The sequence below is a fragment of the Podarcis liolepis genome, assembly GCF_965112155.1.
Source record: "Podarcis liolepis genome assembly, chromosome: 3".
Taxonomy (NCBI): Eukaryota; Metazoa; Chordata; class Lepidosauria; order Squamata; family Lacertidae; genus Podarcis; species Podarcis liolepis.
This window is the reverse complement of record NC_139557.1, coordinates 60,603,650-60,625,155: the sequence shown is the minus strand read 5'-3', so window position 1 is coordinate 60,625,155 and position 21,506 is coordinate 60,603,650. Positions and strand designations below refer to the sequence as shown.

Sequence of the window (21,506 nt, the reverse complement as noted above, 5' to 3'; positions counted from 1 at the left end):
TCAGCATGAGGGCCACAATCCTGAGATTTTGTCCTTTTGGCAAATCTCCACCCAAATCTTTGCTTATGTCTTCTTGAACTGGCTTCTGGCACAGCCAGCTACTATTTGCTTGTCTGCTCTCCTTGTTAGAAACCAAGGGAAACCAACCCTATTAACACAAGCCCTTGCCTTCTCACTCTGAGTTGGCAAAATTTTGTACATTCATGACAACCAAGACTGCGGCAATCAAAGGAATCCATCAGCTTTAATAAAGGTCTGCCAAGCCTCACTGAAGGCAGAGGTGAACATGTCCTTGCATTCTCAATGTTTCTCTCCCATCTCTCTTGCTCAAATCTAGAGCTCCCAGCAACTAAACAAGAATTTGGCATGGCTGAACATTCATTAACATTTCACGTTGATATTTTAGAGTCACAGGGAGCTAGAGCACCATTTATTTCAGTGAGCATGGCATTTTCCCTACCTGTTGAAGGCTTCAATCAGACTAGTGTTGGCAGAACACTGGCAGGGCTGGCAGGCAGGCACAGATGCACGATTAGGCTAAGAGTGTCAAGCTCTTGCCAAGGGATTGGTGGTGAGGGTCACTCCTGTTAAAGTGAAATCCTCTGAGAACTGCCTTGTTCTGGTTCCTTTAACTATCTTTGTAATTTAGGAAATAGTTTTCTTAGATTCACGTCTGTTGGAGGAGGCTCAGCAAATCACCTATTTCAATCTCCAGCCATGAAAACACCACATTTTAGACCTGTACAGCTTTAGGGCTTCAATAACTGCATAAGAAAACAGAAATCAACTGGTGAAGTTTTCGCCAGCACCGCATTTTCGTGCTGGTAGAAAACGTTTAGTCTGTTAATTTCTGTTTGTATACTAATTCAAGGTACAGAATGTCTGTCCATAAAAACAAGTTTGTCCAACCATTTTTAATTAATTAATTAACTCCCCCCCCTTCCACTGCTTAACTGCTGTTGTAGTTAATCTTTGGTCTCTTACCCCATCCTTAATAAGATTGCCACTTTTCCTTTACAGAAACTTTAGGCTGTGTATATACTTTCTGTTTACTCTGCACCCAGTGTGCTCTCACAGCTGGTTTGGGAAGCGATGAAAACACAATGTTAGCCACAGTCTATATGTATACTGCATCTAGCTTGTCATGAAATCTCAGAGCTACCTCTCATTTTACTTTTCCAACCCAAAGAGTCATACAATATTGAGAAAAGCCAGTGTGGCAAAAGGGTGAGAGTTTTGGACTAGGACATGGGAGAGCAGGGTTCAAATCCCCACTCAGCCATGAAGCTCACTGGGTGACCTTGGGCCAGTCACCACCTCTCGGACTAACCTACCTCACAGGGTAGTTGTGACGATGAAATGGGGAGGAGAAGACCCATATACACCACCTTGAGATCCTTGGAAGATAAAGGTGGTATATAAATGAAATTAATAAAGTGGATCTTGTTTTGTTTTACATATATATAATGCAAGAAACCTATTCGGGTGTTCACCCCTCCCATCATTATTAAAATCTAAGTCATGTTTAAATCACGTGGGGAGCCTAAATGTAAAAAGCAGACTTCCCCTTTCAGATTTTTCTCCAACTCACTGGAATCAAAAGCGGTATACCTTTGAGCACCACTTGCCTGGGAACAATAGCAAGGCGGGGCTACTGATCTCATGTCCTGCTTGTTCACTTCTCAAAAGCATCTGTTTGCACACTGTGAAACAGGATGCTAGACTTAGAGGCTCTTGGCCTGATCCAGCAGGGCTTTTCTTACGTTCTTAAGTGGGAGTGGGGTTGGCAAGGCCATGATGGTTGAGGTGGGAAAAGCAAGTGTGGGAAATGAAGCAACCCACAGAAAGTATTAATGCTGGAAGAAAAAAATGAATTGCCCAGAGCATTAGCCATTTCTACGTCTTTGATCACCCCACTCAATAAATTGTTGAGGTTGTCAGTTGCTGGTCTTTGATTCTGAGATGCTGCCATGGTTCGTCATTGGTATGCATTTCACTGTAACCCAGTTCATCAAAAGCACATGTAGTGATTAGCATCCCTTTTTCAAGAGCTTAAGAAGGGAATGGTGCATCCATGCTAAAAAGCCATTTGGTCTTTATTAGGGATTAACTCCCAGTATAAAATGAAGATTGCTTAAAGGATCTTGCAGAAATGAGTTTGATGCCAACACTAAAGACTAACATTCAATCCAATCTAAGCAATACATGGCAAAACAACATGGAACTGCAATTCTTGTTACAGCTCTTAAAAACAACCATTATTGCAGGCTTTATACTCAGTGTACATGGAGGGACAACTCACCAATAAAATATCCTTAGAGAACATTTGCTAAGATACTGTTCTGTGATCTGCCTGCTATCTTTTCAGGCTATGGCTCATGAACTTCACCATTAAACCACTTGATTTTTCTGTCAGTCCTCGTTTCCCAAAAGGCACATCCCTAGCATCATTCAAAGCAAGCTTATTAACATGCCACATTTCATGGAAGCTGTCAAAGTGGCACACATCATAAAGAATGCAAGGACCAGTAGAAGGAGTCTCCGATGATTTGTCTTGGCAGATCTATCGATTTGATCAAACTGTAAGCTGCACATTATGCTGGTTTCACGTTGCTGCTAACGCAGTTTCTACAGTCCCACTTTAGGACTGCCTTTGTAGCTAGAATTGCATCTGTAATACAGCCTCCAGCAGCTTCTTCTTTGTATTTGCATGCTGGGGCAACACTGTGGAACACAGGGACTCTTAGTTATTTGATGGCCACATGTGAGGACCTAGTTAATTGGGAAATACATTAGCTATCCAGCAAACCGACGCAGCATCTGGGAGTCTCCAGAAACTAATTACTATGCCAGGACTGTTGCTGGTGGGTAGTAAGTCAAAAGTTAAGAATCACAAGTTTGAAGAAGAAGCAGAAGCAGCCAATAGCTACAGTGGGGATGGAAGCCAGAGGGAGATGGCAGTGCCTCTGGCTCCTCCTCATCACTACTGTCCTGTCCACTCATCACCTGCCAACAGTGATCTCTGCAGTTCACCTGCAGATGTCTTTGGTGTTCAGCTCACTGCACTTTGCTTCTGATGAATGCTGCACCCCATCTCCTGCTATTCCAGGAAAAGGAACTCGCCAACATCCAAGGTTCCTCTGGAGTGGGTTGCTTCATAGAGCAGAGCTAAACTGAATAAAACCAAGAGGATGAAGGTAAAGGCCAAAGACATAAAGATGTTTGGGTATGAGGTGAAAGAGGATGTAGAGACTGTCGTTCCCCAGTGAACAGCAGCTGCTTGTGGGTTTCTCCTAGGCACCTCTGGCCACTGTGAAAAAGGACAGGGGATGATGAAGTAGGTAGGCCTTTGCTCTGATCCAGCAGGGTTCTTATCTTCACAAAAACACCACAGTTCTCATTATAATCAGCTAGAATGAGAAGGAAATGTGTAGAGAATTGCTCCATGTTTAGTCAAGAGCTTGTTGCCAGGAGATAGAAAAATAACCAGAAAATATTCAGCTTTCTCTTGAAGATGAGAAAAGTTTGTGATCAGAGACTCAGGACTGTTGATTCAGAAGGAAAATGATAAAGATGTGTATCCAGAACAAAATTCACAAAGTAGTTTGTGTGGAGCTGTCCCACCACACAGTGACATTTAGGCTGCAACCTCAACCCAAACGGGTGAAACAAATGAGACTTCCTTTCAAGTGAGCAGTATAGACCCATGGTATAAACGTATTCCAGCCTGCTCCCTCTAATCTTTATAATGGAGATGTAGGCTTGATTGCACAACTTAGGCATGCCATTACTCTAGAAAGAGTGTTGCTCAACTCAATGGTCTAAGAGAAACCGTGAGCTACTGTGTGTTGTCTCCAAGGCAATGCAACGCACCATGAGGCAGAATAAGACCCAGTTCCCAGGAAGGAGCACCCAGCTTCAGGCTAGGAGCTCTCCACAGGATAGGTATTCTCATGAGTAGCTGGACTTTCCCCACCTTTGTTTAAATTTGTAATGGGTAGGCAGGACTGATTGTGGGGAAGCCTTCATAGTCCTGTGCAGTCTGAGATGGCAGCTGCTGATGCTGGAATCCTGACCCCTGGCTGCCTCCTTGAATTGTGTTAGGGAAGCTTGAAACTTCTCTCCTAAGTTGGTTTGATGCTTGCTGCATTGCTGGTGCCTATGAGCATCCGGACTGATTCCTGGCCTTCTACTGTTGATGAGATAGTACTGTCAAACTGCTCAAATAAAGCTTGGCTCCTTTACTTACGAGGAAGTGCACCTGCTGTTGGTCTTGGGAAGGAGCCAGGGCAATGTGTGGCCTTTTGTTCTTTTCTTCACCTATGTCTTGACTCTATCCTGACTCATGGAAGGAAGTTTAAGTCACACAGCTGGTATTCCTCAAGATGAAGATAGTACTCATGTTTGGCCCAACTAACTTCAAGGCCTTGGGGCTACCAAAATAGAAGTGAATAGGCGTGTTACAAGTAAGATCATTATTTGGGATCCAAAATCAATCTAGTTGTGTTGATGGTAGCAACTTATACAGTTTACTAAACAGAAGGCGGAGGAGGAGGCCTCTGCCAAGTGTGGCTCTCCCATATTACAAAGAATATTTATTTATTTATTTTTATTTAATGCAACAATTTATATACCACTTAATTATGATCATTTCTAAAGGGTGTACAAGTGACTCAATAAAATGAGAATGAAAATCAGTTAAAATTATAAAATCAGAATTCAGCGACAAAGCCTGCTAGAAAGAAAGAAAGAAAAAGAAATTAGATGCCAAAAACTCAAGAAGGAGAGGGCCTGTCTGATCTCAACTGGGAGTTCCACAAAATTATGAATGTGTGCAAGACCGAGTCACTTGCACATATCCACTAGCCACTGAAACTTCTGATAGATACTACTTTTTATAGTTTTTCTATTTTTTCTGTTTTTCTTACTCTACACTATATTATTGCAATCTGCCCTAAGAATTTATGGTGAAAGGCAGGTAATAAATTTTATGAATGCGTAACTAAATACTATGTAGTGCTCTCAATGGAGCCCTAAGCACTCCCATGGCCATATACTTTGATCAGTACTGCCTAAAGTTGCCAGCTTTTGAACCTTCCCTTGTCCCTTTGGCAGCAGTTAGCAGGTGAACGTGTTTAGTTCACTGCCAAGAAAGCCTCACTGGCTGATTTCTGAAGATCAAATCTATGTTGGAGAGACAAAAGCAAAGTCAGGCTAGTTCCCCCAGGCCTGGCCCTCAGCCTAGTTGGCAACCTCAGCTGCTATACTATCAGGTGTTTCCAAGTCCTTCATGTCACATACAAAATGACCACAAATGTGCTTATTTCAGTATGTGCAATGTAAGATATTGGCCAAGTCTGGTTCAGCACGCAATGAAATGAGCGTTTCACCTGGAAACGATTCCAGCCCTAAGGCCATCTACTAGTAATGCTTCATTGATTTAATACTACTTAGATGCAGCAAATCGTGGCAGAAGGGGTTCTGCTGCGAGCCAGCACACCATGCAGAAGCATTAAAATACACCGGTATCAGGAGAAACAAAGTGTGCATCCAGGCTGAAAAGCCCATGGCCTGAAATGACATCGGGAGGAATTTATGCATGCAAAGCTAGACATATGTTTCGTTCGTAAGGCATGGCTGGGCCCTCTCATTGCTTTGACACAGTACACTGTGTGAAGGAGATCACAGAGAGAAGATTCACTCTCTGGACACTGAATGCTGACTCATGAGTATGCAAGATCAACAAGCTATTGGCTCAATACAGAATAAGTGATCCAAGAACCCATGTGGACATGGATGCCGTAGTTCTGTAGTGTATATGTTATTTAAATACATAGAACAGGTATAGTCAGAGGAGGAGAGGATTTCTGCAGAATCAATGAACCCATCTTGCCCATCCAAAAACTCTACACTGGATTTTTAAATTCATTTCACTTATAGTCCACCTTTCTTCTATCACTGAACTCGAGGCAGTGCACAGATGGTTCTCAGGCTGTTCCTCATCCAGTCAGTCACCGAGCAGACCTACATCTATTTAGCTCAACATATGATGCTTTCAGAGCATGCCCTGATGCCATTTTACTAAGTGCTGTTGGAGCAATGCACATTAATTTGATTTGCATCCGTAGTTTGGGATAGACACCTGTACTTTTAAGCAGGATACAAATAAGAAGATAATAGCGGAGACTAAATGGCAGAGGCAGTGATCTTTTTTTTAGTAAAAAATGAAGTGCTGGTACTGTACATGTATCAAAGTGCTGTGAGTGCTGGCTCAAAATAGCTGCCATGGGAAACAAAAAGGAGGTGATGGTACTCTAGACTGGTGAGTACCATCACACACAAAAACAACTGGGAAGAGGTATCCAATATTTAACTCTAGTCTGCACTCATGTTTGAAGATGTGCCTGCTTCGTTTCACTGCCTTAATTGCCCAGTTCTGTCACTTGGATATGACTTTACCCACATACTTTTAGACACTTTCCCTTCCCTCTCTACACAGGTATAATACTTGGATCTAGAATGAAACACATAATTCTCACATTTTGTATAAAAGTGCTCTTTCCCTGCCTAGCATGAGCAAGATCTTCCTTGCAGATGCCTTATACCAAGTCAGACTATTAGCATTTCTAGCTCAGTATTGTCAAGACTAGCTGGCAGTGGCTCTCCGTGGTTTCAGGCAGGAATAGTTCCCAGCCCTACCTGGATTGAACTGGTTGTCCGGAATGTAGCAGCATGTTTTTTGACTGGGGCCAATTGCACATAGCATATAACACTGACCTTATGAGAACACACTGAATGCTAGTTAGTTTCCATGCTCAATTAATGATTTATAGATCTAAATGGGGCCTGGTCTAGGACATACCTTTTCCCATATGTGCCCCACCCTGTGTTTCTGTGTGCTCTGGCTTCCGTCACAGTGTTCTGATGCGCCAGAAGCAGTTTAGTTATGCTGATCGCAGAAAGCTGTCTGTGGACAAACACCGGCTCTCTTGGCCTGAAGCAAGATGAGCACCACATCCCATAGTCACTGGATTTAACCATCCAGGGGTCCGTTACCTTTTTTACCTACCTGACCTGCATGAGTTGAGATCACTGAATAGGATATGACATGAGGTGAGTCCATCTAGCAGCAGGACCAGGATGTGTCTTTGATGGTGGGCACCCATATTGTAGAATTTTGGCTCCAACTAACAGATGCCCTCATACTTCAAAAATGAACAAGAGCTGTTGGATCATTTGCAGCACCTCTATCCATGCAAGATCACCAGCAAGGGAAGATCATCCTGGCCCCAGCTGGATAAAATAGCCAGTTTACAACTCACTACTTGGTTCTATCAGTGTTAAACTGATCTCCTTTCTCTTGACTTCTTTTCCTTGGATATCTTGTTTTTTAGTTTATAAACCCGAGGAAAGGGTGTGTTCACCATTAAAAACAAAAAATCAATGTGAACCACTCGGGAGATATTCAATATTCATGTGAAAAGCAGGGTAGAACTATAATTAATTAATCCATTAATTTTGCTCACATGCAATCTTGCTCGCTTGCTTACTGGCAACACTAAAGATTGGCACTCTACACAAAAGTGGAATATACCACAAAAAGGCATACCTGACACTTGAACAAAGTGTGTTTTAATGGTTATGTGAAGTTTATTTAATTTATGACAACAACAAAAGACCAAGGCAGAGAAGAAGTTGATTGTTGAATGTAATCACCACTGAATTGTGGCAATGTGAACCGTTTAGTTCTGAAGGCTGGTGTAGTGCAATGACTATAGCTGGTCTGGGGAACCTGTGGCCCGCCAAATGCGTTTGGATTCCAGCTTCCATCAGCCACAGCCAGTACAGGGAAATGGTCAGGGATTATAGTTGTCATCCAACAACATCAGAGGGCAACGGGTTCCTTGTCCCTGGACTAGAGTATTGGGCTTATATGTGGAAAACTGTAATGGACTGGCTGGATGCAGAGAAGTGGTGAGAGGCACTAGCTGGGGAACCCCACAGAAAAACCCTGGGGAAGAAGGCTCTGAGCCAGGGGATTGGTTATGGGATGACAGTGAGTGGTCAGAGGGAGAAGAGAGAGCAGACTGGGGGGAGGAGGCGTCAGAAGCTGAAGAGGTAACAGAGTTTAATGAGCAGGAAGAGTCTGTGGCAGGGAGCAGTCCAAAATCAGAGGCAGAAGCAGAAGCAGGAAAGGGGGGGGGGCCAAGAGGCAGAGATGGGTCAGGCTGGTAAAGAAACCAGGGTATCTTCTCCTCCTGCCGTGACCAGTTCCCCTCCCCTTTGGTCCCTCAGAACCAGAAGAGATATGAAGAGGGAGGAGCAGAGACAGGCAAGGTAACAGAGTCTCAGGTTGCTTGGGAAGGACGCAGGGGAGGAGGAGACAACTGTGGGAAGGCGGGAACCTTCAGTCCTCACAACTGTCTCATAGGGGCAAGATCTACTCAGACGACTTGCTGTGCTCACTAGGCTTGGCCTCCTGAGCCAACTTTAGTTTCCTTGAATAAAGAGCTAACTGCACTGACGCTGTGGGTTCCCCCCACCCCGATCTACTCCTAACCCCCACTCCTGACAGAAGCTCAGATGCAATCCCCACTTAGCCATGAAGCCCACCAAATGGTACATCCCTCTCTCTCAGTCTCACTTCTCTCACATGACTCTTGTGAAGGTTAAAATCTTGCTTCAAACTTCACGTGGAAAATGAGTAATTTAATAATTATCTTCAAAGGAAGTTTTATTTGTATTTTTGCATTCAAAAATCAAAGCTCCCCCCCCAAGTCATTCTTAGCGTAATTTAAAGGAGAATGTTTGATAAGAATAACTAGGCAGAGACCGTAACTCAATGAGCAGAGTAAATGCTTTGCATTTTAAAGATCCCCAGTTCAATACATGGCATCTCTGGTTTAAAAAAACAAAAAACCAGCTGAGGTAGGAAGGGATGTGGAAGACCTGGAAGGCCACAGCCAGTTACAGAGCAACAATCCCAGGCTAGATAGACCACAAGACTGATTCATTTAACAAAGCTTCATATTTCCCAGTCAGGGTTTTCACAACGACCTAGCAGCTTAGTGCCCCTGGAATCGGAGAACTGACTATATAATGCACATTTATTATCTGTATAATTTATCGAAGGATGAAAACATTTCTGAACAGTAATCTTTGGGATTTTGAAATAGTGGTACCCATGACAACTGGAGCACTTTCCCATTTGTGTTATTATGCATTGCTACATACATTGGCAAGAGTCATGCCTTAGTACAGTAATTCTCAAATTGTTCCATGCTACAATACCATGAGAGAGTTGCTGGGAAACACCTGCACTCTGTGCCCGTGGGGAAGGAAATTTTATTTAAAATCCTATACTGATGGCACTGTAACTCAATCTGGGTTTTTAGGGTGAGGAAGGAGGCTCATAATTGTATTAGATAGGGTGCCATATGTGGTGGAACTGTCCAGTGGTGGAGGAGTTTTGGAACACTATCTTAAATGAAGTTTCATTGATAACAAATGCTCAAAAGACTGCTTATTTTTGTGGTTTAAGGACACAAGTGCCCTATAGTTACTGGAGCATTAAAAACTGGGTCTGACAACTGGTAGGTAGATTGCTGGTCAGAAAGCAGTTCTTTTGTCTTATTGGACATATAGAAAATCTAACTTCTAAATTTTGCAGGACATTTTGCACCCCTGTGACGATATGGAGGGGAAATTGTAAGCAAGCACAATTAGTGGCACTGCACATTATCATCCCTGATCACAAGGTACAATATCCCAGGTGTGTGGAGCTTGAGTCAATAGGAGATAGCTTTAATTCTGATCCTAAAATGGCATATCATTCTCTAATTGCATCTTGCAACTGCTTGCAAACATTTTTATGCAGTTGTTGTCAACCATCCAGATCTAAAATCATTTCTAGTTCCTGTTTCCTCTGAGTAGAGTGGGGCTGGTTTCTAAGCAGCTGTTTGCCATAGCTGTTGCAGAGAAATGTGGTTCCCAGGAGTCAAAATTATAAGGCATGTATTTGAGACACCATCAGTACACATGCACCAATATTTTGAGTCATGAGATAAGTCTTAGGAAAGTCTTCTTTCTGTATATTCACTGAAAACTTGTTCAAACATAGTGGCAGAAGAGAACTGGTTATAATTCTACAGCATCCCAAAACAAATGTAAGATAATTTAATCAGTACTCATGTTCCCTCTTGAAAATGGCTATGTGTGGACCAAGGAATGAGGAGGTAGCACTTCAAGAGTGGAAACAAGATCAGAATCATCACTGAGTAGGCCAGTTCACCTTCGTAAATATGAAAGAATACACATATTTTCTCCGAAGAATAAGAAAGGAAGTGCCATGTGAAAAAGCAGGTCCCACTGCAATTATTTATTTTTGTATATTCTTTGATACTGAGGCCTACTTCCTACTAGTGAGGTAAATCTGTGTCTTGGCTGTACTGCTTTAGACTTCAAGGGAAAGTAGCAGAATGCTGCATATAAATAAATACCAAACTTGTTAAACAAACTTTCACAAATAAAACTAATTATCAGGGATAAGAGTTCTAGATTAGCTTTCTCCTTGGCATGTTACGTTTTCTATGTACTGGGATATTTATTTATTTACATGAAGGAGCATTTAGTCACGTGACATTCCTCCACACCTACACTATGTAGTGATACATCTCAGGCACGTAGTACCTGATGACTGCCAAAAGTACCTATATTTTAAGATATATCTCAGAGGGTTGAACAATGCAAATACTGTTCATTTGACCTTTGTCAAATGATGTTTGGGCCATGATTCTGTCCAGCCATGTTTACAATTCAACCTGTTTTGCACATAATCACTCTGCCCTCTTCCAACTTGGCAGCTGAGAGCTTTGTGTAATGAGGGGTTTTTACTTCTGCACTGTTCACAAAACACACACTTAATTCTCCATGGCAACCATCCAGTCATCCGATACAGGCACCATCCCACACAAGTGTTTACTAGAAATATGAAATGCTTTGATGAAAATTACCTTGGGTAGCAGAGAACCAGCAGGAAGCCACCAGTGAGAGGAGGACTCTTCATAGCTTTTCATTGTGATCCTCAGCTCACACAACGCTGGTCTGTCCTTGGATTGGTTTTGAAGCAGTGCACTGTGAATTGGATAAATGAGGACACAACTTTCCAGGCAGAACCAGAAATCTCATTGCCTGAGGCTGGCATCTAGCCCAGGAAGAGATGGGAAAGCTCAGTGGTAGAAAGCACATGCTTCGCATGCAGAAAGTGCAAGTCCAATCACTAGTTTAAAAATGCGCAAAACCAAGTAGCCGGTTATGGGAAGTGCTCAATACTGACCATTGGCCATGCTGACTGGAGCTGACAGGAGTTGTCATTTTTTAATGTCTTTTAGATGCTCTGTTTTTAAAGTTTTTATTTTTCATAGAACTGCTTTGCTACTTCGTTGCTTGATGGCTTGGGTTGCTTTGGGAGGAAGGGTGGGATAGGAACATGATAAAGAAATAATGGCCCACAAAAACTGAAAGGGACCGTGTTGGATACCACTGGAGTAGGTAATATTGGACTTAATGGGCAAAGAGTCTCATGCAGTATAAGGCAGATTCCACTGTGTGCTTTCAGGTGCAATTGCTAATTACGTATCCAAAAATGACAGTGAAGTAAGTGTTCTGAGGCTGGAAATGCAGGGGCAAGAGGTAGCAAGACAGAATGCATAAAGCCAATATTCAGGGACAAGCTACCAAATGGACACAAAGGCACATAGCACAACCTTAATGACCAGTTTTTCCGAAGCATCTTTGAGAGAGATCTTGCTGAGCAGAGAAGCAACAGATGGGGAGGTGTGCTTATCCCTTTTTCCACCGGCCTCTTTTCCTCCACTACCATCACCTCCAAAGCTGTTTTTCCCTGCACAGTTTGGAACTCCGGCAAAAGTGCTTAAATTTCCACTTAATTTTAATATGCAGTTTTCAAGTCAGGAAGCTGCTAATAGCAACAGAGGTCCTGTGACATGTATAATTATGAGTTATTTCAGAATGCCAAAAGTCTGTAGTACAATCCTTGACTGTCCACTTGAGACTGCAGGTAAGGGATTACAGGTTTGAACGTTCCCTGTGTGTTTTTGTGCCTGTGAACGCACAAGTATGCAATTTCTATCTGCAGTTTGAAGAGACCCTGTCTGGGAAAGACTGACCTATGAATTATTTCTGCACATTTGACTCTGACTTCACACTGGCTGAATCTTCCACACCAATGGCAAACTCCTTCTATGAGGTTGGACCCATGTGTATCCAAAATGGCACCAGCCATTGGCAAGGAGGTTATTAACAGGCTCAGGGATATCCCAGGTTTTGCAGAATTGCAGCAATTTTTAGAAAATAAACTGTAAGAGAGGAGAAACCTCAGAAACAGCCAAATGAGAACTGAACCATGTTTAGGGGACACAGAATGCTGATGGTTGAGGGTGGGACAGTAAACAGGGGGTGGGCAGGTGGAATGGAGACTAGCTGGAACACCAGATACAGGCAGTCAACCCTGCAACATTTTGTTATTGCAGGTCTCGCGTGTTCAACCAGAATTGATTATAGAATGCCCTGAAATTAGAAGCTTGAAGCTGGGCTCATTTGCTCACAGAGCTTCATTTTTAAAAATTTTCATGTTCATCTTCCACAGCACAAGAAATTTGTAATGATTTTTTTTTAAAAAAATTGAAGTTAAATGTCTTATCAGAACTTTAGAATTGCTGAAGACATGCAATGCTTGTTACCAAAAATAAAATGTCTTCTTCAGAATATGACTGGGAAGAGGAGAGGGACTGTTATAAGAGGATAATTCCAGTTTATTATTCCTGTAGTATTCTCTCATCTGTAGATACCTTTTAGGGCTCCCCCCACCCCACTCAGCAGGGGTCTAATTGTTGTTTGGATGTGAATGTACGTTTTAGCTTCTCCAAAATGAGTTTCCATTCAGTACAAATGTTCTCATTAAGAAGAAGACATTTAACATGAGAAGAATATAAATGAAGAGATTTCTGCTCACTAAGAAGGGTTTTTGTACTGATCAAAGGAACTGTGAAGCAATACACACTATAACACTTAATCTTTAGCATTTCCAGAGCTCACAGCTTTAGTTCTTTAGTCTTTCTGCAATAATTAGATGACCTAATGTCTTTTTATAACAACCCCCATAAGAAACAGTGATCACTGTGGTATTTCATGAAATGTTAGTGTCTGTATGATGCACCCTGCCTTTTAGAAACCAAAGGACAACTTTGTTGTGAAGTGAAAGGCTTAATATAATATAATCTCATTCAAATATATCATATAATCTCATATAATCTCAAGTAATATAATATAATCTCATTCAGAGTATGCCTCTTCTTCTTCTTCTTTTAAAAAAATAGCAGCTAAGTGTTCACCTTTGCGCATGTCTTGGGAAGCTTCTTTCTTCTTCCAATAGTTGTGTGCATAGTTCTACTCCAGCATCTCAGGACCTGAAACTGACTAAAACAGGATGTTGTAGTTAAGGTTTTCTGACCAGTTCTGCCTACAACAAGGTGGTCCGGTTGAAATTTTAGCTTAATACAGAACACTCCTAAGCTGTGGTGTCTGTTCTACAGAGAATGATGGAGCAGGATGTTACAGCATCAGGGGTGTCAATCAAGTTTTATGGACAAGCAACACTTTTTAAAACAGTGAACCTGACCACTCAGCCTTGTCACTTCCTGTTATCATTATCCAAGAAAAGCAGGGCATGCAACAAATTGTTTTTATTTTCAGTGTTTAAAAATATTTGGGTCTGGGCTGCAACGGTATAAAATAATGGCTACGCTACAACTGCTCTGATTTGCAACTGGGCCTAGGATGCTGCCTTACACTGCTTCAGACCATTGGGCATCTAGCTCAGTATTGCCTACACAGGCTATCAGTAGCATTCTGGGATTTCAGATGGAGTCTCTCCCAGTTGTACCTGGAGCTGTGGGGGATTGAACCAAGGACCTTCTGCATGTGAAGGAGATGCTCCACTACTGAGCTACAGCCTTTCCAACTTCCCTATTATGGCCTGGAAAAGAAGCCTTGGCAGTGGCTGCCATAATTTCCAAAGTGGTTCCCATATTAGTTTTCCATCTGCCTTGTCGTTGGTGCCTTTTAGTGGCACAGTGGTGGAGGCAAGCCCCCAATTTGTCTGCTCACTACAATAGACGCATGGAGGTCTATGCAACTGAAGGTATTGTGCAACTGAAGCTACCAACCCATGTTGCAAGCATCCAACTTGCAACTACTACCATGCAAATGCTTGTAATGGCAGGGGCACCTGGTGCCGACTCTGCTGACATTTTTGTGCTAGATTAAGACTGCTTAGGACACAGGTGGCGCTGTGGTCTAAACCACTGAGCCTAGGGCTTGCCGATCAGAAGGTTAGTGGTTCGTATCCCCACGATGGGGTGAGCTCCCATTGCTCGGTCCCAGCTCCTGCCAACCTAGCAGTTCGAAAGCACGTCAAAGTGCAAGTAGATAAATAGGTACTGCTCCGGCGGGAAGGTAAACGGTATTTCCGTGTGCTGCTCTGGTTCGCCAGAAGCGGCTTAGTCATGCTGGCCACATGACCCGGAAAGCTGTCTGTGGACAAACGGCGGCTCCCTTGGCCAGTAAAGCAAAATGAGCGCCGCAACCCGAGTCGTTCATGACTGGACTTAACTGTCAGGGGTCCTTTACCTTTACCTTTTTAAGACCTGCTTGTCAAGGCTTTTTTTGAACTGATAACACAACTTTCTATTTTTGTAAGCAGCTGGATTGGCTCAAAATATTTTTTTATGTTTGATTTTCAGTTTTTATGTATAAACATTACATCTGCTCCATTTCTTAGGTTACTTGTTAATTTATTTTAAACCCACACCGAGATATTAAGATGAAGACATACTTGCTTAATTGCCAAATAAAGTTCCCAATGGAAATCCTACTTATATACATGGGTTTGACCATAGTCATTGCATACCTTGCCTACGGTATTCCCCACCTATGGAAAGATGTTAGTATTTTTCCTCTGATATGTGAAAATGACCCAACTAAGCATTTGCATTATCTACAGGATGCCATCTATATAACACTAAGAGTCACAATCATTGGAGTGTTGTGATCTAGTGTGGAAAGATAGAGCAATTCAGAGTCAGGGTAGGGGGAAGGTGGTTAGGCAAAATGCTGCTAGCATGGGAAAGCTGCTGTTTATTCTGGTGTGCACTGAAGTTTTCAAGGCTGCATAGCATGAAATAAAGGGTTCCTTATTTCTGTGAGAGTTTACACTTGGTTATGCTTGTCACCAACTCACAGCATGAGTACAATAGAAGAATGCTTTACTTTGGCAACCAATCTCTTTGTCTTGACACCTGACCTTGGTACTGTGCCAAAACCAGAATAGTTAAAAGTTGCTAGATTGATTGATTTACTCACCCACTCACACTCAAACAGCTTTTTTCTCTTTAAAATCTTGGCTATTGAATGTTGTGATGTTGCATGTTAAGAAATAAATGTAGGGTTTTTTCCCCATTCCCCAGAGAACTCTACACAATTACATTTTCCCAATATTTATCTGAAACACGCTCACCATCTGTCCCCACTAAACTAGTTTTGTTGTAGTAACATCCTGTCATATTCTCTCAATAACCTCTAGTTTACTGTCTTTAGTTGCTGTTGGAGACAGGCTTGCTGCAGGTACCCAGGGATAAACTTAGCATTTCCATTTTAGTACAGCAACGCAGATGGAATATACTGGATGTTGAAGTCTTAAAGGTATCAAGATATGATACACCCTGGTTTCACAGGCTTGTGGATTTTCATTCTGGATAACCTTAGGAAGTATTCTTCTATCATTCGGACAATGAAACTTTTATCATTTGTTTGGGGTTTTTTGTATGTATGCAGCTGGACAGAAATCACAGGAAATGTCGTGTAACCAGGCATCTCTCTGCATCAAGGATGGCATGAAGATTCTGAGATGGCTGCAGCTTGCTCAGAAGCCATCAGAATGCAAATCAAAGCCAACAGACTGCCACACACCCAGTGTAAATCCCAGTCACCTGGTCAGTCTGGACCCTAAATCTGTTGCCCCAAACATCCCTAATTTCATTGTGAAATAGATTGTGCCTTGAATAACAATATTTAGAAGATGCAAGGATAAGCAACCAGCAACCAGAATGCACATTCAAAGTATGAATGACAAGAACAAAATAAACATTATCTAAAGAGCTCTGCTTCCTTCTTTGGCTGCTTGGTTATGAAAGTGAAAGGAAGTGAGTTAGAGGGTCACTGGTCGTGGGCAGATAGTATTATTTAGCATGTATATATGGATCTTTTCCAGAAATATAATAATCAGAACAGATTTTCTTTGTCAACTATGGTAATTAGAATTAAAGATCGGTGTAAGTTGCTGAAACTTGTTAAGAGCACAAACTTGCCAGTGTTCAGAGTTGATAAAAATAATATTCAGATGTATCTAATTAATAAAACTATGAAGCTTAACACAGGACTTTTTAACACCTTCTCAAACTTCAGAGAACTGATTTGTACAGAAAAGCAGTCATTTTGTTCTTTGGGGGGGGGGATTAAGCATACTTCATGAAGTGATTAGATAAAAGATCATTCTGTTTTGTGGCTTCACAATAAATATTGAGACTGTTTAAACAATCTTGTTTTGCATGTAAACAACAGCAGAAATTATATTTCAATATCTATACATATGATTTCAAATTCTGGCTTGTTAAAAAAGTAGACACTGCCAAAACAAATTGCCAGAACACATACATAAAAGGCAGTATAATATAAAATGATTTCCTTAGACAATTTAAAATCATTTTTTAAAATCTGTTGGTTTGGTTTAAAATGTGACTTTATGGCTATTGAAATGATCTATTAAAGAACAAGGAATAATGGGTTTAAACCCAAAGACATATATGGAGTGGTGGCATAATAAGATGCTAAGCACTTTTGAATCTTACTCATTTCTACAGAAGAACATATTTAACTGGTGATGGCAATCTCTGGAACATTAAGTACTTAATTTTGGCTGGGTTGTATCCTTTTTTCTTTCTTTTAGACCTCTGACATGCTGATTCCGGGTATCTGATAGATGAAAATTGCATAGTATTGTCAATGCAGAGCCAACACACAAGACCAGCCTAAGTCAATAAATAATAATAATAATGTTTTAGCTGTTTCTATTTTAGTTGTAATCTACCTTAAGTTCAATCAGAGGAAAGGAAGGGATATAATAATCGATCCATGTGGGCCTTCTTTTTTGCTCCTCTCTCGTTTCTTTCCTGCAAAAGTAATAATCCAGGTACTACTTCCCACACTTCAAATTTGTACTAAAATGCTGAAGCATGGCTAGTGCAAGAAGTTGCCACATATGCATATGTACTCACTCATTGACTTGCTGTGCCAGCAGTAGGTGGGTAAGGATGGGCCTAAACATGTCACAAACCATGACATTGCCCAAGCAATGGTGGGACATTGTGATGGATTTCCATTCACTTGTAAATATGCCAGAACAAATTGTAAAAATTAGGATGTCACTTATGTACACTGTTACTGAAGAAAAACAATGCTTAGAATAGATTCCCCCTCCTCTTGGGATCACATAAAACGTAGGATCACTTAGAATTTCTCTCTCACACTGAAATATATGTATTCTAGAAACACGTGTTGCTGCAGCATATACTCTTTTTGATATAATAAAAAAATTCCTTCCAGTAGCACCTTAAAGACCAACTAAGTTAGTTCTTGGTATGAGCTTTCGTGTGCATGCACACTTCTTCAGATACATGTGCATGCACACGAAAGCTCATACCAAGAACTAACTTAGTTGGTCTTTAAGGTGCTACTGGAAGGAATTTTTTTATTTTGACTATGGCAGACCAACACGGCTACCTATCTTTTTGATATAGTTTCATACAGACTGCTGCCCCACCTCTCAAACAAAACAACACAAATTTGGTAAACAAATACCATTCATTTAAAAAATGAAGTTGTAGGGTTTCACAAAACAGTAATTTATAGTTAAGAGACTGAAGGTGCAGGATTGGTGAAACTGTCCCAGATGCTGCCACTGACAAGTCCTTTTCCAAGCAGTTCCTTGTGCATTTTCATACGAATCTCTGGACTTGACAAAAGCGCCTTTATCTGATTCAATTTGGACAACAGGGCCAACAGTTCTCTGTGCAAGGCTTGCTTTATTACATCTGCTTCATGGCTCTTCCCTAGAGAGGAGGAAAATGATACATTTTTGCATATGAGTAATTGTTGCCTAAAATGTTATGGAACGAATAAAAAGAGATGCCATCGATTGGAAAAAACCAACAAGTTTGCCCTTATGCATCTTTTAAATATATATAAAATGTTATGTTTAGCCAAAAATATAATTTAAGGGTGCAAATGTTACTTAGAAATGAAGCATGGTGATACAATATTCATGAACAATTCCCATTCTATTGGGTAACAGTAGCTATGATTAATATTAGTAGTGACAATTCCATTCAACAAAATGTCTTCTTTTGTACTTCAAGTAAACAGTTGTCCAGTTCTGCAAAACAAAAATTAATGGCATTGTTTCCAGTTTGGTTAGCCCATCTTCCATTGGCCATTTGTTTTGTATCCACAGGGCACACAAAGAAAGCAGTGGAGATTCATATATTTTTTTCTGCAGCTGAGAACACAACGAAGCTGGCACTTTAGTAGTAAGATCTCTCCATCCTTCTGGCCCTCTCTGTCTTGCCGTCTTTCCCTTCATTCAGTAGTTTGTTTTTTATTCTTATCAGCCTTGATATTTGTTATCATGAAGCTCTGTAAATTAGCCTCGCTCTGTTCAGATGAGGTGCCTGATAACAGACAATCACAAGTCCCAACTCAAGTCAGCCAGGATAGCTCGGCAGAGCTGATCCAGGGAGCAGAGTCGTGGGTATTTGTAGCTGGATCATGCCTTCTTGGCCTCCTTCAAAGCACTCATTTTCTATTGTCATTCTCACTTTCCTTGCAATTGCCAATGGCTGCTTCCTCAGTTTTCACTGGGCTTTCAAAATCAGTCAGTCTGTTTTTGTTTTGGGTTTCTTCTAGGTACTGCTGCACCGCCTTGAGGACTGCATTCTCCACCAGCCTTTTGCTGAGGCTCAGCAATTCTGCATCATCTGGCTCTGCCCCTTTCTTTTCACCTACACACCACAACAGACAAAAATCAGTAAACCTGTGCAGGTGGGGAAATGGCATGCAGTACACATCTAATGGGACTAGCTGCTCAGCCTCACCTAGTTGTGATGTGCAAGCTCACCCAAAGCCATCTGAATGTCTCTGTTTACTTTCAACTCCAGGAAGTCCCTCTACATAGAAGCATAAAGAAGCTGCTTTCTCTCCTTTGTTTTTCTGTGCCCTGACCTTTCATGAATCTTAGTTGTTTTGTTGGCCTGTTTTGCTCTTAGATGCCTCCCAGTTCCGAATGCTATCCAAATCCCAGTTTACTCCTTGACAATCACTTTGAAACAGCAGGACAAAAAACTATAAATCTTGGTGTGGCGAATAATCTGGGAACAGTTGATGCTGCCCTATTGCTGAAGGTAAGAGGATGTGGCCCTGATCATAAAGAAACTACAATAAATACTTTTTAAAACCCACAACCAGCAAAATCTGTTAATGTTCTAGTGTGAATACATTTCTACAAATAATATATAAACTGAACTGGCAACTAAAAATCCCAGAGCTCTTATCAGATTTTTATATTTCTTTCATATTAAATCCATAAATGAATGACATAATACATAAAACACCCTATTAGCTACTTTCCAATATTTATTTTCTCACCAAACTGTATCTTACACATTAAAAAATTGAGAAGCCTGTTGAGCTCGGTGAATTCAAACTTGGCTATGAAACTAACAATACCGTCTGTGTATTTATGTTTTGCATTTTTAAAGGGGACATTTGTTTTGCTTTTTGATTGCTGTATTGCTAATGGGTTCAAAATCTCAGTTAAATGCATCTATTGTGGAGGACCACTGACTGCCTCTCTAAACCCTGGAGTGAGAGACAGAGCAAACAGAGTGCAATATGGCAACTGCAAGGTATATAAAAGGATGCTACAAAAGACTAAAGGACAGAACAAACTTTGCTTCCATTGTGCATTTCTTATTACAACAATCTGAACTCAAAATGACTGCTTCCCTAGCTTTCAATTCTCTAGTGTTCCCTAAAACAGCTTTCTTGTGTCACCTACACTTTGGTTTCTACTGTCCTTGCAAGGGGTTATAACCAATGCTGTCCTTCCATTCATGAAAGGCTCTTAGATCCTGCAGAGGCTTCCATGATCAGAACAGGAATAGAGCCAATTTTTACACATTCCCCCTTTTCTCCTTTGCGCAGCCTCACATGCTGCCTGCTATGCTGTTCTACAGGGTCCCTCTTATCCTCTGGAGCAGAGCTGAGATATACAAGTTCCAAGAACTGTTGGAGAAAGGGGAATCAATGAAATAGCTCTCCTCTTTCCTATCATTACACCTGGAGCTGGATCAAAGACCCTTCTGTGAATACAAGGGCATTGTTAAAATACACCCCAAGAAGTTCATGTACAGCCACTGGAGAGTGTGCTGTATTCCTCTGATTAGACAGAGCAACTATCAATAGTAAAGTGATGCCGCAGCAAGAGCAATGGGTACTGGTAGAGGAAGATGAGGACAGTACAGCATGAGTTTGTGAATAACAGTTAATTTTGCCAGAGCTGGCACTTGCCCCACACAAATTGTTGAATGGCAGATTCCATGGTTAATACATGGAAAGGTTATCAACTGTAAACATAAGTTTTAATGTATGCACAAGGCTTTAAGGGTACTGGCTTTCTGGTACATCATTAGCTTTGGAGTGTTTGCCACAGTTCTTTAAAACTACAGCAATATAAGCCAAGTTAGTAGGAAGCAGGTCCCAACTTAATATGCATTCACTCAATTCCAACATTATGCTTCTGCTTGGTAAACATAATATGCATGTTTTTACCACAAAAATCAAAATGCTTATTATTAGGCAAAATAGAAAAAATAATATTGTTTGAAAGGCAACAAGATGGATGCCTTTTAGCTGGACAGATTTAAAGAGATGCATATTATTATTATTATTTATTACTTAGCTTTTAGCATAATTTCTTGGGATTATTCAAAAACATGAATTGTTTTCTGGGTTGTTTTGTTTACGTATTCATTTAGCAGCCTTTTAATGTGTTAAGTATGCATACAGGTGCACACAGACAATTAGCAGCAAATAATAATACATAAAAAGCCATGCAGCTGCTTCATACATTTATTCAAAGAACTCATATCAAATATCTAATGTATACACTCTCTTTATTACAAAAACAGTTTCTTAAAAGTGAAGCTCTTGGACAAAGCCATAAAATTCTTCAAGAGTCTTTGCTCATTTTCCCCCAGCAAGCTTTATAATGGCTGCAGTAACAGGATCATTTGTTCATTATTATTAAATTTCTA

At 41.0% G+C, this 21,506-nt stretch overlaps 1 protein-coding gene and 1 long non-coding RNA gene across 3 annotated transcripts in view; both read right to left on the bottom strand.

Moving 5' to 3' along the window:
* LOC310704576 overlaps nucleotides 1–13,466 on the bottom strand; it is a 34,699-nt gene extending 21,233 nt beyond the window's left edge. Inside the window, exons 1-2 of the long non-coding RNA XR_014524892.1 lie at nucleotides 13,413–13,466; nucleotides 11,013–11,133 (exon numbers count right to left, since the gene is read on the bottom strand). This is a non-coding gene — a long non-coding RNA (uncharacterized lncRNA). The remainder of the gene's footprint in view (nucleotides 1–11,012; nucleotides 11,134–13,412) is intronic.
* A 4,512-nt stretch (nucleotides 13,467–17,978) lies between these two features.
* AKAP7 (A-kinase anchoring protein 7) overlaps nucleotides 17,979–21,506 on the bottom strand; it is a gene marked incomplete at its 5' end in the record, with an annotated part of 85,986 nt that continues 82,458 nt past the window's right edge. The window contains one exon of one of the 2 annotated variants that reach the window (XM_083498182.1): nucleotides 17,979–19,193. In XM_083498182.1, coding sequence (XP_083354308.1) covers nucleotides 18,988–19,193 — 206 coding nt within the window. In that variant the 3' untranslated portion in view covers nucleotides 17,979–18,987. The remainder of the gene's footprint in view (nucleotides 19,194–21,506) is intronic. The other variant, XM_083498183.1, reaches the window with a different exon arrangement.